Source organism: Colius striatus, chromosome Z (genome assembly GCF_028858725.1).
Source record: "Colius striatus isolate bColStr4 chromosome Z, bColStr4.1.hap1, whole genome shotgun sequence".
NCBI lineage: Eukaryota > Metazoa > Chordata > Aves > Coliiformes > Coliidae > Colius > Colius striatus.
In genome coordinates this window covers 16,989,994-17,008,834 of record NC_084790.1, presented here as the reverse complement: position 1 = coordinate 17,008,834, position 18,841 = coordinate 16,989,994, and the positions used below count along the sequence as shown (strand labels likewise).

The 18,841-nt window shown below is 37.0% G+C and overlaps 1 protein-coding gene across 1 annotated transcript in view; it reads right to left on the bottom strand.

The window, feature by feature from the left end:
- Positions 1-18,841, bottom strand: part of SHOC1 (shortage in chiasmata 1) — a 45,098-nt gene continuing 26,257 nt past the window's right edge. Inside the window, exons 15-28 of the mRNA XM_062019340.1 lie at positions 18,694-18,801; positions 17,085-17,272; positions 12,560-12,632; positions 11,443-11,512; positions 10,690-10,874; positions 10,032-10,137; positions 8,761-8,872; positions 7,749-7,870; positions 6,686-6,779; positions 5,555-5,686; positions 4,271-4,420; positions 3,106-3,256; positions 2,324-2,893; positions 1-101 (exon numbers count right to left, since the gene is read on the bottom strand). Coding sequence (XP_061875324.1) covers positions 1-101; positions 2,324-2,893; positions 3,106-3,256; positions 4,271-4,420; positions 5,555-5,686; positions 6,686-6,779; positions 7,749-7,870; positions 8,761-8,872; positions 10,032-10,137; positions 10,690-10,874; positions 11,443-11,512; positions 12,560-12,632; positions 17,085-17,272; positions 18,694-18,801 — 2,162 coding nt within the window. The remainder of the gene's footprint in view (positions 102-2,323; positions 2,894-3,105; positions 3,257-4,270; positions 4,421-5,554; positions 5,687-6,685; positions 6,780-7,748; positions 7,871-8,760; positions 8,873-10,031; positions 10,138-10,689; positions 10,875-11,442; positions 11,513-12,559; positions 12,633-17,084; positions 17,273-18,693; positions 18,802-18,841) is intronic.

The following is an 18,841-nucleotide window of genomic DNA, read 5'->3' as shown; positions in this document are numbered from 1 at the left end:
TCAAAAGAATTTGAGACGTGTCTGTCCATCTCTCCTTCCGGGGACCCTTTCATATGTCAGCTTCTTTTTTTTGAACTCTGGTACTGCTGCAAATCCCAAATCTGGAAAAGAAGTAGAAAGAAAACTTATGTGTGGTAAACGACAAACACAATATATATGCTCTTGTGTATCAATGGCCATAAAATTGAGCATGTACAGACTAACTACTACATTCTGCTACTGATCATTTGGTAATAATGATACAAAATACATACATCAACAGTGCTTAACCACAACATTTCAGCAGTGACTTTGATACTTATTTCTATTACATTAACATAAACATACCGTGTTATTCAGTATTTGTGCAAGTCAATTCTTTTTAACCAGAGGCATGTTTGTGTTTCCAAGATCTTTCAAAAAGCTACTTATATTCTTAAGATATGAGTATTTTTACAATAACACATTTGACTACTTGCTTACTCAAAGTAAGTTTCTGTAAGAACATTCAGTTTAGTCTTTATGAAAACTACCATCAGAAAACTTTAACACGGAGCTAAGGATTGGCACATTGGCTTTAACTGTTGCTGGTTTGATCAAAGCTTGCTCTAAAGCCTGTAGAATCCCCTGGGGTTTCCCCATTTGTTGTTTTAACTTGACTCTGCACAGATTTCTTAAACTTGGGATTTCACATTTCTTCAGTTTGGGACTTGAGAAGGCTTTCACTGTATTAAGGTGGCAGTTGTTTTTGCATTAGCATGCACAGCTACTTAGTATCATTGTTTTTCCCCTGGCTAGTGAACAATAGATTAAAACAAGCTTGTTCCTCCAAAATCTAAACCAAAATGGACTTTTCCTTTTTTGGATTTGATTTGGATTTAAACATATCTTTGCCCTCCCTAGTGGGCAACAGTGTTACAGAAAGCTTATCCATCAGAGATTACAGTGTTTTCAGAGCACTGTAAAATGTGATGCCAGAAGAACCTGCCTTGATCTATTCTGAAACTATTGTCTTCATAATTTTATGCTATCAGTGGCAGCTACAGTTACTGAAATACTGTTAACTGCTCCAGAGTACTCCAGATCTCATTTTTAATCTCAATGGAGAGGCAACAGGTGTGCTCACAGTTTCTGTATGAACATTTTTTTTTACAGAGGCTGAAAATTAAAAGCAGTTCATTGTATCCAAATAACTGTTCCTCCCTTTTGTAATTGCTTTAAGCAGCCCATGAAACATAATTATATCAATTAATTGTTTGTTTTTTCATGAATAAGTATCATCTAATTAGTGAAAGCATTTTAATGCTGTGCTGACCTTGCTGTACCACCAAGAGACTCAGTGGCAGAGAAACGTAAATTAAATCATCTGTACTAAGAGCTACATGCTTTATTTCAGGAGCTTAACCTTAGATTTTCAAATAGTGTAGCACTTCACCTATAGAGAAGCAGCAGAATGTTAACAAATACTACAATATATGATACAGCAATACTGAGTCTGACAGGGACTAGTGATGTTTTTGTACTTTTAAGACTCCAGGGATTCAGGCTATGGCTTATCAGAAAAAGTCTCAAGCCAACTGTGTTTGAGAAAGTAAACCAGGGATAAGAAAACTGAAAAATAAAAAAAGAAAAAAGAGAAGACTAAAGATCTTTTTTAAAGGACTGTGCACACCTTCAGGGTGAACAGTTTTGAAATACACACTGTACCATTTATTTGAAGAAATGCCCTCTGGAATGATTTCAAGATGAGGAGTTTGGCCCTGAAGACATTAGCTTAAAAATAAATATTCCAAGAATAAGGGAACTGTGTAAAACAAACTTAGAAAGTTGTGAGAGTGAAATTCTTCCTCCACTAATGTCAACAGCAAAACAGTCATTAGCAGGATCTAAATCTCACTCTCTGAATTTGTTGGAAGTTACTTTTTGTCACTTAGAGGAAATACTTTGTAGTCTTTTCTTCTCTCTTTTGTCCAAGCCTATGTTTACAAAATAATCTTTCTTACAACTTCAAAAACAATTCTAGCACATTTACTATAGACATTTCAGGGACTGTCAACACGAGGAGTCTGAAGCTTACCCTGCTGGAGAACTACACTTTTCAGTATTTTACCAGGGAAAAATAATGGCAGTGACACAACTCTGGTGGGTTTTTAAAGATTTTTTTTTACGCCTAAATGTTTAGGAAACTGTTATCACAGACGAAATATATATTCAAGGAAGTTGTTTAGCAAAGGAAACATGCAACTGTGGGGTGGATTTCACAAGTATTTGAAGAAAATATACTCCTCTTTTCCAGCTAAGTTGCAAACAGAACTTCAACTAGTCCTGCCTGCCTTGGACATACCTGTTCCATTGTTTTCTCTCATCCATAGGAATGGTGGACTTTGTTTTCTCTTTCCTTTATGGTCTTTACCTATTTGATGAAAATTCAGACTTGGAAGCTTATCTGGGTCAACAAAAAAAACAGAGAGGAAACTATGAGATGCAAATGAGGGGCTGATGGACAAAGACTCATTCCATGGGGTCTGGTCAATCAGAATTTCTGGAATCTTGAATAATGTGTCTTTAAATTCTTCTAGAAAGCTCCTAGGGCTCTTCTGAGGTGCACAGTCACTGAAAGTTGCAAATGAATCCTTCTTTTCAGACGTTATGGAAGAATGATCAGACTTACACTGTGTCCTGAAAGGCTGTCTTTGAAGAGAGTTTGGAACATCTAAATCAGAAAAATCTTCACAGTCTTTTGGCACAGCAAAGAAATTCTGCTTCCCCCTTGTAATTATTTCTGAAGAACATGATTTCTTTTGCATACAACTTGGAAGATCAGAGTGAAAAGAAGCCTGATGACGTTCCAGGAGAGGAACTATAGCTTCAGAATCCACGTGAGATGTTCCTGGTAGATAAATAATTGGAACCACTGTTGAGAATGAAAAATTACCTTATCTCTCTACATTTTACAGAAAAGCAAGATGCCATTGAAACTGTGATTGCAGTCTGTCTCCCCAGAATAACTGCTCTTTCCATAACTAGAAGATAAATACTCTAATATACTTAGATTTTCACTTGGTTTCAAAGGAAACATATTCTCCTAGTAATTCAGGGTACTACCTGTACTGTTCTGTGCCTCACTAAGCAGCTCCGAAGACTGATGATTTTTATTATAATCTGGATAGAATATTTTGAAGATATTCTGGTTTTCTAGGGGTGAAGCACCTTTCACTGCTGCTTCTTGTGCAGCAGCAGCATTCAGCCTGTACGAAGATGTCATGTCACTAAAGTGCTGAAACCACATAAAACAATAATTTAGGATTGTTTCTAGTCACATCGACATGTCAAATATGAAAAGTTAACCTGGTTGTTAGGCTTCTGAGATGTTTAATTTGCTGTTTACCAGAAAGAAAATTAAAGCTTGCTGATACAGGAGAGGCAGATAATGTGCCACACGTCTTAAACCTATAATCTGAAGAAGTAGTCTGTCTCTTGAAACACAGGAAAATCAATACCTTAATATAGTTTTTTTCTCTTTCATTAGGCCAGGACTGTAGAAAGTAGTGTCTGCAATAGATTGGTGCCTATCCTATCTTATAGAGGAATTAAACTGATGAGATCTTTCTCTGTTTTTCAGTCAGTAAACATAGCTTTACACACCTACAGTTATCAAAATAACATGCACAAGTGGATATTCAGTGCCCATGTATCTGTTCACTTGCTCTTTCACTTTAACTGAGTGCTTCTGATGTGGAAGTTTGTTCTCCCATTTTCTTGACTGATACAAGCTGTGCATTTTTTATTTAATTGGCTGACTATAATTTTTCCAGACTTCTCTCATCTCAAACCATAGGAGCACACAATTCTAACTGCAGAGTGGACACTGTAGTGATTCTTCATCTTAACCTCTAGAGCTATTTCAAACACTTAGAAGTATGTAGTTTTAAGTGGCGATGAAGCAGGGAAAGGAGGAAGGGAGGTACGTCCTGGAAGGACTAAGTTGGAAAACATTCCTATGTATGAGTGTGTATGCTGATACAACACTTGATCTGATGAAGCCTGAAGAGGAGGCTGATCAAATGAGTATCTTTCCAGCTAAAGAAAAGTTTTAACCTTTCCCACAGGAATGTAATGGTGATTTGACAAAATATTAGGACGCTCAATACTTTAGATAGGAATGGTATGCTAAAGCATATAATTCATTTTTAAACGATACCAGTGAATGTGCACATAGCATCAGTCAAGAAAAACCCACTCTATTACAACAGTGCAAAAATGCTGATTGAATACATAAATTTTGGCCAACCTTTAAAACCTTTTTTGGAACCTCTGGCAAAAGTTCCTGAAGTTGATCACAGCTTGCAAGAAACAACATGTTGAGTGAAGATGCCTTCTTTAACATGAACTGAGCAACCAGAGGGTTGATACATGGAAAAGTAAGCAGGCATTTCTCTGTCTGGAAACAGAAATTGTTTTGTTAGATTGATACCTGACAAACTGTTTCTGCCTCTTTTTTTTTACCCCCTGTTTCTACAGAATGACATTCCAACAAATAGATCACACAGTATAACGTGAAAATAAAGATTTTGAACTGCACTTCCATAGCCCCATGGAAACTGCTTTTTTTAACTACAGATGTAATGGTGTATGATTTTTGCAAAAGAGTAAGTTCTACATAATAGTTTAATAAAAAGCTGCTTTTGTTTTAGAAGAGTTACATTTGTAAAGAGCAAAGAGCAGAAGTTGCCAGAGGAGGCTGAATTTTGCACAGAGGACAGCAAGTTGAGAGGTTTTGAAAAATGTCACGTTCCAGTTCCCAATTTTCATAAAACTCTTCACTCTACAGATGCCATGACTTAATATCTTTAGCAGAGACAAAATACAACTAGTAACTCCTCCCATTTTTTTTACCAGTATCCTTAATCTCCAACATCCTTAACCTGCTTTAAAATGCTTCTGAATTTTGCAAAAGCCAGAAAGGATCTTGGCTGTACAAGACTTCAGATCTTCTACATAAAAGGGAACAAATCCACAAGTTTAGTCTGAAAAATCTTAATATACAAGTTAAAGAACATCTTATATTTTACTGTGACTGATGGATTTGTTCCAGCATTTATTGTAGATATCCAATCTCAACTACTGCACAAGAAGTTAAACAAAGGTCTACCAACTCCGTTGACTTCAGTAATGGACCAGCACTGATGAGTCTGGCTTCGTGCCCAGGTGACCTACTGCACAATTTGGCTAGTTTTTTAGACTTAGTGACTAGAACTTAGAAATGTACATACTGGCCATTGGATGTGGAGGATAAGCTCTTTTGCCAGTTAATTGTGAAATCACAGGGAAAGTCCAAGTTGCACCTAATTGTGGGGTGAAGATGTTGGGAACATTCTTTCTCTCTCTCTCTCTCTCTGAGTACACACACACACACACATATAAATATATATATGCAGACACAAAAAAGTGTGTGTATAAAAAAAAATAGCCTCTTGGAACAACATATCTTAAGAGAACAACACAAAAAAGCCTAGAACTTTAGGAGTCTGAGAAACAGGAAGAAAGCACTGTCATGTAATGGAAAGATGCAAACCTCAGATGGCAGGACAGAAAGCCAGGATTTGTCCAGCCACTCATGAGGACTGGTACTAGATGCCATCAAAATGTTGTCAGCAATCTGACGAATTATCAGTGCCATCTCTTCAATTCCTGGTGTAAGAACTACCTACAAGTGATACATAATAATTTTGGTTTAAGCTTATACTGATTTGCTACAGAAGCTAAACGCGAAAACTCAAAAATTGACCCTGAACACGAGAGCTGAACAGAGCAGTTAAACCTAATCCATGCTTATCATGCAGATCAGCTCCAATGTCTGGCCACTAGCCTGGCTGCAAATTACACTCCTTATTTATGCAAAACCTATGTTGGTGAAATTAGTTTATCACATAGGTCCTGAATATATGCAGTTAAATTTATGGGCATAATATGAGTTCCTAATAAAATAGATAATTCTGAGATGCCTGATACAGTTTAAGAAGTCTTACAACACTTTGAAGGTGTAAGTAACTTCCACACAACCTGCACTGCTGAGTACATGGAATGAAAACAGCTTTGTCCTCCCTTTAAACTTTGTTTAACCAGATAAATCTGAAACATTTTAATATGCAAATAAGTAAAACATTGCCTAAAAAGATGCTATTTTATGCAAAAGAAATAACTTAGACATCAACATGGTAAGCTGAATGAAACTTTTGCACTATTTTTAAATGTTCATTATTCTAGATGCTGCATTTTCTGTTCTACAATGAAAAAATGCTAGTCTATCTTGCCATAGCAAAAAACCCACAAAACTCGCTCACAGGAGATAGAATTACACTTTCTTCTCTTCTGCTACATTAGTAACATAATATTAATCTGAAACTGCAAATTAAGACATAAGCAGGTTTAATACACATTCTACTCATTTATAAAATTAAAGATACAGTCTCATTTATGGACTCCTAGTCATAAAAACACTTCAGCTGCTATGTGAATCTGACTCAACTTAAACTGGAGTCAATGCGTTCTTTTCACTGACTTCAGCACTGAATGAAGCTCCTCTCTCTTCTCCCAGTAATTTTGAGACATTTCATGTTTTGATGTAGAATGCACACTTGATGAAGCACTTTAGAAATATCATACAGTGAAGATTAAAACAGAAAGGTTGTTACCAAAAGATTACCTTCACTTCAAAGTCTTCTGACTTCTGTGGAAGTTCAATTATTGCAGCATAAATTAAGACAAGGTTAAGCAGGGTATCTCCACCGAGACTGTACCTATAAAACAGTTCCATTGGACTGTTAATGTTTAATATGCACATGTAATAATTGCAAAACATTTTCCATGCATTGATAAATGTCTGTTTCATTTCCTTGGATTCAGAAGTCTAGTACAGTTTGAGCATTAGTTTCTCTGAAAGCAGAACTAGGACATGTTAAGTGATTGTGTGCTGAAGGATGCACTGTGAAGAAGAAAATGGAGTCAGCCTGCAGCAAAGCAAGCCTGGCCTGAAACAAAAGGACTGCATTAGGGTCAGTCACTGGAGAAAAATCACAGAAAGAGGAAAGGAGAAGCATGGAAAATTCACTACTTACTCTTTGAAAATAAATTCACAATAGGTAATAAAGGAATGCTTATGAGCTATATCAACAAAAGCTGTGCTTCCTGAGCAAAAGAGAACTACTGATAGATTGGAAGAACACTTGAAGAATGTCTCCCTGTTGCAAATAACATATATGCTGATGCTAGCACAGTAGTTCATAACCATGCATTTGTAGGGGTTAATTTACTTCAAACAGTTACAAAAAAGAATGCCAGCAGTTAATATCTGTAGTGTTGTGAAATTTCTGGACTTGCTGATTTAAAATACACCTCACACTAGCATTACCTACCTGAAATCCTGTTATTTTATAACAACCATTTCCTTATCTGTTGCCTGCAACTAAAAATATTCTAACACATAAAAAACACCTTCACTAACTTTTTTTGGGGGTTCTCCAGTGATCACTATTGCTTCTATCATTCCACTGAGCTTTTCAGTAGGAGCAAGATAACACTGTAGTTAAGTGAAAAGTCCAAAACACACTAGAAATGTGAGCTTACAATACTCACATTGTTCCAAGAGAAATGTATTCCAACAAAGAAGTTGACAGAGCAAATGGGTTAGCTTGTTCTAATAAGCAGCTTCCTTTAGTGATAAGTTTGTTTTAAAAATACCAAGATAATAAAAGAATCTCACAACTTACTGTAAGCTCTGTTTTTCTCTGGAATATAAAACAATCCAGCAGCACGTGTATTGGAGTGATAATGCCATCAGCTTTGATATCACGTTGTCACAGGAATTCTCATAGTTTAGTTCTTCCACACTCTACCGTGAAGTTAACATAAAAAGTAAAAACTAAATAAATATATTGCCATGACTGCTAGAAAATATTCATGTGCCTCACTGATTTATGCAGAAGCTAGATCAACATAAATACAGCTCAACAACACAGTTATTAAAGACATGTCTGGGAGTGGGGGAAAACTAGGTTGTATTCTCAACTTGTTTTTTACTTGACCATTAAAAATGTGATTCACTGCTTCTTGTCTCTTCTTCCCTCCTGTAAAAGGAAAACATTGCTACTAACGTTTTAGGATAGTCTTAAGATTTTTGAGAACTTCAATAATAAAAATATTGTTAGAAATCTCTGAAGTACTTACTTGATCTTTACAAATCATATTATGCCTACACTGTATATATAAAGTACACCACTGCTAACTGAGGTAGCATTTACAGTAGCATGTAGGAATATCTATCTGTGTTGTGCTTGTAATACTAATTGATTATTTGATTCTTTATCTATCTTTCAGCAGCAGTTCATCTATCTGTAAAGTCATCTGTCTTGCTGCAGGCCAGAACTGAAGCATTATGGTACTGTCTAAACTATCGCTTTTTATTAAAAGCAGAACAAATTCTACACTAGACTAGTTCAGATTGCCACCTGAAATGGGAGGAATTAACAAACTTCTGTGAAAAAGTGTATATACAGAACATGAGAACAGTGTATGTACAGAGCATGAGAACATTTTAAACTACTATTAACTGCCAGAGACAGAATTTGGAAGTTAATGAGTTTGGAAACAATTTGTGTTGTGAAACAATCCATGAATTAAATATGACTACGAGGAAGAAAAGATATGTTAGAAGGCTGGAGATATGGCCTAGAGGTCGCCCAACACATAATAGAATTTGGGCATAGTAGTTTCATTTTGTACCTGCAAAAAGATAGCAGTGCACTCATCTATTGTCAACACAACACATTGATCTGTTCTTCCAAAGAGCCTTAAGGAGTAACTGCTGCTTCTTTCAACAAAGGTAATGCCGTACCTGAAGAAGTCAAATTGTTTACTAAAAACTCAGTTAAGTAAAATAATAAGATTTTCTTAAAGGAAATGAAAAACATACAGCTCTCAATACAATTTAAAAAAATAGATAGCGTTTTCATACCTTGATCTTTCTCAAATGCTCAAGTTCACTGCAGGACACATTCAAAGAAAAGACATCAATGTAGCAGGAACTTACTGTGGTATTACTGGATTAACTCCATTCAGTGACCACTGTCATTTCTAAGTCCTCTAGAAACTTGTATGGACAGTGTATTCAGACATTAAAAAACAAGTGCACTATAAGCCTTTCTAAGACTACATAACTCTTTGCTCAGCTGTTGAATTACTTCATTAATATCAAATACAGGTAGAGGGAAAGCAACAAAAAGCATTCCTGGGTATTTAGCTTATGGCCCGGCTGAACAGAGTTTGAACAGGTCAGAGTTTAAAAGTGCATGTCAAATTAAGCATTAAAATTTTAAATGTCAAACTTCCCCTGTCCCCTGCCCCCTTATGAAACTGCAGTTAGACACAGCTCAAAAATGGCTTCACAGTTGACTCAAGGATACAGCAAGAACCAAAATCTCTCTTTGGCAATATGGAGAAATCCACCACTCGAATCTCTGTCACTAGATTTAAGAGATTCTGGTGCCCTGTCCTCTACTTCCTTATTTCTTTTTTTTTTTTCTTTTCCTCTCCATGATAAAAACCTCCCTCAAAAGCTGTGGTGCATCAGAAAATTAGAGGGTTTTATTGTTGTTTGCCTTGATTTTTTAGTATAGCTCCAGTAGTTAAAAAATCCAAAAGCAAAGCCTTCCAAGCACCAAGCAGAATTAAGGCAAAAAAAAAGGAAAAAAAAATTTAAGGTAACATGATTCTCAGGAAAAAGTAGACAATTAAAATCTTGTTTTGACTAAAAGTACCACTTCATTATTAAAACCAAACAAATCTTCCAATTCCATTCTGGTTTACATCCGTGTGAATTATCAACTTCTGCAGAAGCATTAACTTCTTCTCTCTTAGAATGCTGATGGTGTAATTACAACAATATAACTAATAGCTAAGTAGAAAGCTTCTACATAATATAGTAGGACAAGACATACGTCCTGGAAAACTGAAAATAAACAGCCAATAAGATCAAATAAATTATTTTCACTCACTTGGATTCCAAAAGCTGAAGAATATCTGGCATATTAAGAAGACCTTCAGTTGTCAGAAATACGTATGGAATCCGTACTTCCAGAAGAAAGGAATCACAGTGATTCTCTAAAACATTTTGTATATGTAAGATCATAGTTGCATAAGCAAAACATAAAAAATACATTTAGGTACTTAAATTGACATGTCTTTAAAAATGTGGCTTTTATTCATCCCCATTAAAACACTTCAATTATATGCTTTTTTATTTATGTGGTTTTTTTTTTTTTGGCCAATTAAACTCTTTTTGACTCTCCTTGAAATGAAGCTTTAATTTAAATTCCTCTAGATCTACAGTAACATTCCCTTAGCACAAGGAAGGGTGGATACAACTCACAGTAACTGTAAACAACCGGTGAACTTGGCACAAGTCTTTATTCAACCAACATTTACTACTATGTCCTGGCCAAAACTAAGCTCACAAGAAAAATACCCTCCTGTTTTTCTGTACAGATAAACCATCTCTGTTTGCTTAGCTTTAGCTTTCATAATTTGTTATTCATTCTCTTACACAGGTACATGGCTGTAGCATTTTTATTTCAAAATGTCACATGCATTCAATATTTAAAAAAATAACTTAATATTAAAAGTTTCATATGCTAGCCATTCATATGCACTTACCCATTTGTATTGTTCTAGGGAAAGTGGTTTTAAAAGTCATGTAAGTAACATTCATATTTTTGCACAGATTTTTCCAGCAGGAGTTTTCAGAATAATCATATTCCACTACTAATGAGAAGTGTATCCAAGGGAAGTCAGCTCCAATTTGCTGATTATGTACAACAGCACAAGAATATCTACTAAGGCTTAAATAAAACAACAAAATAATAAAATTAAATTCAACCCTAAGAACAAAATAAACACATTTTTACTATGAAAAATTATCAGCTGAAAGGCAATTTACAAAAGAAGTATTAACTTTTCCTGAATTTAAAACTGGAATCTCTTAAAAAATAAATTTTAAAAGCTGTACTTCTCCCCCTCCAATTGTCTACCTGAAGTATTCACATATTCCATCAATGTCATACCTTATCAATATTTCTCTTATGCTCTCCCCTACTTTCCTACTAAAGCTTGCAAAACAAACATGTTTTTCTACACATTTTTCTAAACAAGTTTTTCTAAAATATACAAAAAGGAAAGTTAAAAACACACAATTCCATGCTTTCTGAAAGCTCATCTGAGCCTCACAACTAAGCATTTTACTAGAGTGTGGATAAAAGTCTCCCCTCTCAGAATGAAGCGGTAGATCCACGTTCTGAGCTTTTTACTCCAGACTGGGAAGTCCCATGGAAATGAAAAAATGTAACAAAGGTTTCACTCATATAGTCCTGAGTAAAGACTCAGTTCTGAAAAATTAAGAATTTAATTTACCTGCTTATGATATCTCTGCAACATAAAAGTGTTCCTTTTTTCTCAGAATTCAAATCCATGGCTTTTAAACCTGCAAAATAACTGAAGCCTTAAACAAGTGAGCCTCTGTGGCTACAAATCAATTATACAGCAGAGTAAGCCACAAACGTGGAACAACACAGGATGTTAAAATTTTATGTGTTACATTGTCTGTCTTGACCAAGTATTACACAATTTCAATTTGTATTGCACCAGTGGGTGTAATATTCAGAAACTTCTATTTTAGAACCCAAGAAAGACACAATGAAAAGAAGTTCCATGTCTCACAAACTCACACCCTAACTACCTTAAAATGAAAAATTAAAGGTTAGTGCAATAGGATGTATCTTTGCCTCTTTAACATTTAAATTCCTTTAAGCTTGCTGTACACTTCAAGTTCTACAAGTATGACTGGATGATGTAACTAAAAAGGGATATGTGTATAACACTTCAAAAGTTGGGTCAACCTGTGTTCATAACCAAGCTTTGAGATCTTAAAATGAATAAAATCCTTTTCATTAATATTATTAGTAGTAAAAGCATTGTGAACACGCCTACTCCCTTTGAAAACCTTCTAGAAGACAAGCTTCTTTTAATAGTACAGGAAGTGTAACTTTATTTTTAAGGGCAAAAGAACAATACCATACATGACACTGTTGGTACAAACAAGAAAGAGTTACAAAAATGCGTTTTAAAAAGCAATATGAAAGGAATTAGTGGCTTGCTTTAAATGTAAGTACTCAAATAGCTACCTTCTTGAAACATGCTTGTATTGACAGCTGAATATGAGACATCAAACAAGCATGTAAAAAACTTACAGGTAAAATGATGAATTAATGACAGTGTTGCTTGTATCAGTGGAGGGCAAGGATATTGGAAACAACTTTTTTTCTTTTAATGTAATAAATTGCTTCAGCTGAAGCTTAGATATTTAGCAATATGATGGAAGAGATAAGAAGCAGAAAAGAGTAAGAAAAGTATATAGAAAGGTTCCTGATGAAAAGGGAGAAACACCTGCAAAAAGCACACAAACAGGAATGCAACAAAACATAGAATAACAGCTACTTTTCAGTAAAACATGCACATAAAAATTATTTACCTTCTACTGTAGATAAAGAGTGGATGAAGGCAGCTTTTTCTTTCTCAGAATCCATCCTTGTTATGACTAGCATCTGGAAGGAAATAAGTGAAAGAGACCAAAGTAGTGTTAAATATTGTTCCTTCAGCCTGCATACATCTTTCTCCCTTGCACAGAGAGCATGAGATTGACTAAGCAGGTAATAAAAATTGAAACCTCTGAGTTTTCCAGAAAGAAAATAATAGATATCTTGAATATCTCCAGTTGCAAAGGACTCATAAGAACCAATGAGTCCAATTGCCTGCTGGACTACCTAAAACTAAACCACGTAAGATTGTTGTCCAAGATGCTCCCTGGACTCTGACAAGCTTAGTGCTGTGACCACTTCCCTGAGGAGTCTGATCACCCTCTTGGTGAGGAATCTTTTCCTAATGTCCAATCTGAATTTCCCCTGATGCAGCTTCATTCAATTTCCTTGTGTCCTTTTGCTGGACACCAGACAGAGATGAGCACCTCCTCCTCAGTTGCCCCCTTGAGGAAGCTGTAAATTGCCATGAAGTCCCCTCTCAGCCTTCTCCACAATTGAACAAACCAAGTGATGTCAGCTACTCCTTGTAAGAGGGCTCCTTGAGACTTCACCATCTTGGTCACCTTCCACTGTACACTTAATATTTTGATGTCCTTCCTATCCTGAGCCACTCAAAACTGCACACAGGACTCAAGGTCCTGTAAGGCCACACTAGCGCAGCACAGAGTGGGACAATCCCCTCCGTTGACCAGCTAGCTGTGCTGTTGATACCAGTCTTCAGAGATTTCTCATTTGTAGACCCCTCCTCAGATTCCTTAGAGTTCTACTCCTCCTGATTTATAGACCTCAAATATCTGTCCTCATTTACATATTTCATACAAGCATGATTTGGACTTTCAGTTGATTAGTGATGAATGATGAGAGAATTGCAAGCAAGGGGTTGTATTTAAGTATTTAAATAAGTATTTAAGAAGTGCCAGTGACCACTCATCTGTTGTGCGGGAAGGAGGCCTTCAAAATCAGCCTGAGAAGCAGCCAAGGGAGGGAGCCCTAGGACCTCAGACAGGTAGTTTTGGCTATAAATCCTGAGACTGAGTAGACAAACAACTTCAAAACAAAGTGAGGTATTTGCTTCATTTCATAAGGAGTGTTCTTTCATTTTCTAGTGTGCATGAGAGATGCAGCAATCCCTCATGCCCCCAGTGCTGCAGTGAACTAATGTGGGCTACAAAACCAGTTTGGAGAGTGTTTTTCCTTTCACTGTGGTTGATGCATCTGCCATGGTTCAGGCCCATCCTGGAACAAAGGACCACTATAAGTCATAAGTACAAAAGGATTTTGGAATGCCATAAGGACAGGAGGGGTCACTCATCACTTAAGGTCCCAGGAAAAACAGAGAAGACTTGGGGAAGAAAATGAAACTTAATTTAACCCTCTACCAACCAAACTGTAACAAACAGAAATATCCAACTGAAAACACCACAGAGTAGGGTGAATAATTAAAACTGTGACCAGCCCTTTAAGATCCCCTTCCCCCATTCCTTCCCTCTTCCTCAGCTCAGGCACCTGGTCCCAGTGTTTTTACGCCCTTCCCCCACAGAGCATTGCAAGGGGGCAGGGAATGGGGGTTTCAGTCAGTCCTTTCCTGATGGCTACTGCTTTTTGTCTCTCCTCAGGGCAGGCGGGCTCCTTGCCAGTCACCCTGCTCAAACGCAAGTTCTCTCACACACCCTGCACAGGCTGCTCTGATGTGTGTTCATCCCAAGGGCTGCAGCTCCTCTCCACTTCCTCTGGGTCGGTGTCTAAAACACTTGCCTCCTCTGACACGGGGTCCCCAACTCTCATTCTCTCTGGCACAGGGTGCTTCCAGAGTTGTGGGCAACTATCAGTCCCATTATCACTGCCTTTCATGGGTTGCAGGGGGACAGTTGCTCTTTTGCTGTGGGCTGCAACAGGGTCTCTGGTCCAGCGCTGCTCCTCCCTTTCTCCTTTTCTGACTACATGGTTGCCTCCATCTCATCCTACCCTTCCACCTCCTACACACTGTAAACTTCCCTTCTTAAATAGAAACAGCAGAGATGCCAGATTGGCCTGGCTGAGTCAGAGGTGGGTCCAAACTCAGAGCCATGGGAAGATTTAGGAACTGTTTATAGTGGCAGCACTGTAGCCCCCTCCTTCTATTACCAACCAAAGTGTCTCCACACAAACCCATCACAGTACCCCAGGACATGCTTGGCCCTTTTGGCTCTGTTGACCCATATTCAACTTGCCATCAACCCAGACTCCCTGATCTCTTTCTGTGGGACTGCTTTCCAGCCTCTCCTCTCTCATTTTGCATGTATAACATGACTGTCCTGTCCCAGGCGAGAATCTGGCACATACAGTGGTGAGCAGTATCTCTGTAGTCCTCTTGTGTCACCTGTCCTTGTTTCCCATGTCTGTATGCTCTCCTTTTCTGCCAAAGATCTAGAAGATCCCTGCTCAGCCAAGAGAGACTTCTATCCTCTTAGCTTGACTTCTAACACTTTGGAATTGCCTGCTCCTGCGCTTGTAAGAGATGGCTCTTCAAAAGCGCCCAGCGTTCATGGATCTGAATGCCTCCAGGGGATCTTGCTAACCAGATCCTTCAGGAGCCTAAAGTCTGCTCTCCCCATATCCAAGTTTTGCTGGTGGTTTTTCTCCTGTCAGTAACAATTTGAAACTCAGGTGTATGTGTGCTTTATTGCAAGAGCTGGACAAACAATATTACAGAAGATATCAGTATCAGACTTCAGTTTTAAGGACAAAACTATACTAGAAGAAATTTTGAACTGAGTATTTGATATAAAATTTTACCACATTATTACTGTGGCACTGGACAGATTACTACTGACACATTGGAGGCATTATCCCAATGGTGCCAAAGCTTCAACTGAAGGTGTCCAGGATGGTGATGTACTGGAGGGAGGTACTAGATTACTGCTGAACTAATTAAAAAGATTTTCCAAACCACAGATAGAGTATGCTGAAGTGTTTCTGCCAGAGATCGCTTATCTCTGAGACTCATTAAATACTGTTTAAGACGAAAATGTTGAAAAGGCTTTGAATCTATCAAATTGACACAGTATTTACCACAACCACCATTTCAACTGATATGAATTGAACATAAGCTACATAATCAAAGAATGTAAAGAAGAATATGTAGAATCAGAGAATAGTAAGGGTTGGATAAGACCTTTAAGAGCGTTGAGTCCAACCACTAATGTAACACTGCCAAGCCCAACACTATACACATAAAAAGTTGTTGTCCTGTGTCTCCTAGCACAGCATAATACTAGTATCACAAAGCAAAGTGTGTTTCTTTTAAGAAGAAAATGATGCTGAAATCAGCTTAGACTTTCTATTGAAGGACAGACACCAAGACAATCAACACCATTTTGATTTGGTTGCCTCACTTCTATTTTAAACTCTGAAAAAGTGTACAGTAAGATATTATATTTTTTCTCTCACTAAAATTTAATCGAAAGATGTTCAGAGTTCTTAGTGTAACTCCTAACAGGAACAAACGAAGAAGCAAGCTTTGAGAAATCAAGAATGGAAAAAAGCTAAAATAAATGAAAGTAAGCTTGAAGATTTGTCCTTCTTTGGCTGTGTGCTCAGTGGCATAAATTCTATTCCAACAGTCAGGACAGTTAAAAAACTAAGCATTCTATCCCTTCTGTTTCATCATGTGATAAGTATTCTGTAAACAAGTAATAAATGTTCTGCAAAGGCAAATTATGTTTTCCACCACATGATGTTACCCAAAATATTCACATATCCAGAAAAAACAAATTTTTAGGATAATTTTCATCTCCTTAGTAACTCTGTCTTCCATGCCATAATTATCACTTATGCATAATTATAATAATTTTATGGTGGCAACACCAGGGGACTGGTGTCACACAGAGGTTAAGTGGAGGTCCACTATGGATAACAACACCCATATACTCCATGGTGCATGTGCTCTGAGTCACACTATGCATACACACAATCCTGACTTGTGCTGGGGGTCTCTTCACACCAGAAGACTGACACCTTCAAATAAAAGATTACAATTTTCAGTGATGGGATGGAATCAGAGAATCGTTTCAGTTGGAAAAGACCTTTAAGATCATTCAAGCCCAGTCACTAACCTCACACTCCCAGGGATGGTGACTCCACTGCCTCCTTGGGCAGGACATTCCAATGCTTAATAACCCTCTCCATGAAACCAGGGAAACAAAACCACTTGCAACAAGATGAAGCACTGGCAATGTTAAAGCTATGTGCATGTTATTTCAGTCATGCAACAAAGGAAGATTCAATCACACAGAAACCTGCACCACTTCTCATAACACTCTTAACCTTTGTGTTACCCTTATTTAACAGATACTGAGAGTTGGAAGGGTAATTATAAGACTTTCTTCCATACACCAACCCTTGTTGAAAGATGGTTTTATAATTGGTCACATAATTTGGAGCTTTTTTTTGCTTAGAGAAATTGTTTACACTGTTAACCTTAACACTTTGTTTCTCTCCATAACTTCGCATCCAATTTAACGTTTGACATTGAAGCTCTATTATTTTGGGATTTGTTTCATTGTTTCTCTGGCTGCTGTACTGCACAATCTTCAGTTGCCTCCAGATGTTGTTTAAACAGGATTCTAAGATGTTTTTATAGATATCCTTTGCCTTGGACAAATAACCTGTTAATAAAGTAACAAAAGAATTGCAGTGATGAAAGACAATTACCAAGGTTTGCATTTAATCTACACATACATTTAAAATTTATGTGAAGGAATCTTATGCGAGATGAAAATTTAGTGGTTCACCAGTATAGAAGGATATTATTACTACTAACCAGTGGCCTTTATAAAACTGTAATATCTGATATATGAGTCCAGCTAGAATTATAAAACACTGCTTTCTATAGCTGCAGATACCAGCAGCACCACTGTGGTTTTTAACTCATCTGTATGTTTTATATCAATAACAACTTTGTTTATGTTCACCATCTTCAAGGCTTTACTTGTCCTGTGTTTTCACCACTCTTCCTATTATCACAGCTATTTTGTCAACTCTGAATGATACCTTTTGCATATAAATGGGGAACAATGCTAGTGTTATGCACCAAAAAAAAATACATCTAAGATAACGATGTGGTGAATCACATATATATTCATTCTATATTTTTTCTCTCTACCCTTTTATTGCTAGAAAAGCATATGGGAATGTAAAATAATTTATTTTTCCCACAGTTCTGTTTATGGCAGATGCTTTCCATTTTACATCAATTTTAAGAAAACACCCTCCACCAAGGAATAATTCTGAAGTTAGATGCTCTGAACCACATTATCTGCTCTAAGGACAGAGTGAGACTGGCTTTCTTCAGGGATTCGTATAAAAACAGACTTGAGCTCCTTATGAATCTATTCTGATAGCTCTATCTGAAAAATCACAATATACAGCTATGAGAACTTGACCAGTATGGCATTATCATTTCAGGCACAAAATCATGTTACAATGAATTTTCATATTCCTGGTCTGAGAAGCTTCTGTGTGAATCCAGTGCTAAGAACTGGACCATAACTTCAAACTTCCTGCCTTGTGATACATTAGATAATATTTCACATTTTCCTGGAAATGTCCTCAGTTTTAAGTAACTCACTTCCAAGGAACCTAAGCGTATTTTTTTAGGTGGAAGGTGCTTCACACTTAAAGATGGTGGATTATAAACTACAATGTTTCTCAGTTTCTCTGAATGTTTCTCAGTTTCTACAGAGATTCGAAAGAAAACTTGTCATTCTGAGATACAGGATAAACATTCATAGAATCGTATATGTGGAAGTTCATATGAGTGTTTCTTAGACAAAATACATGTAATAACAGAAACAATGGTGTATTAGCCGTGAACTGAGCATACACACTACCAAAATACAACCTGCAGTGAATTAATTCATAATGATGGAACGGGAATAATGAAGCAAAAGGAGTTGAATATCATATGGAAGCTACACTGAGGTATACCAATGTCAATGAGTCGCAGGCTGCAAACATGAAGGACTGACTGCAGACTACATACAAAGCAACGGGGTTTGGGTATCATTATTCACTACTGAAAACAAACCTAGTGCTGTGTCCAAGCCACACGTTAATAGAAGATCTCGAATTGTCACCAGCAGATGCACCAGAGCAGCATGTCTGAACAGCATGATTTCTGTCTCATCTACTTTGCCTTTATGAATAGAAGATACAGGTACAGTCTTTATAAAGTT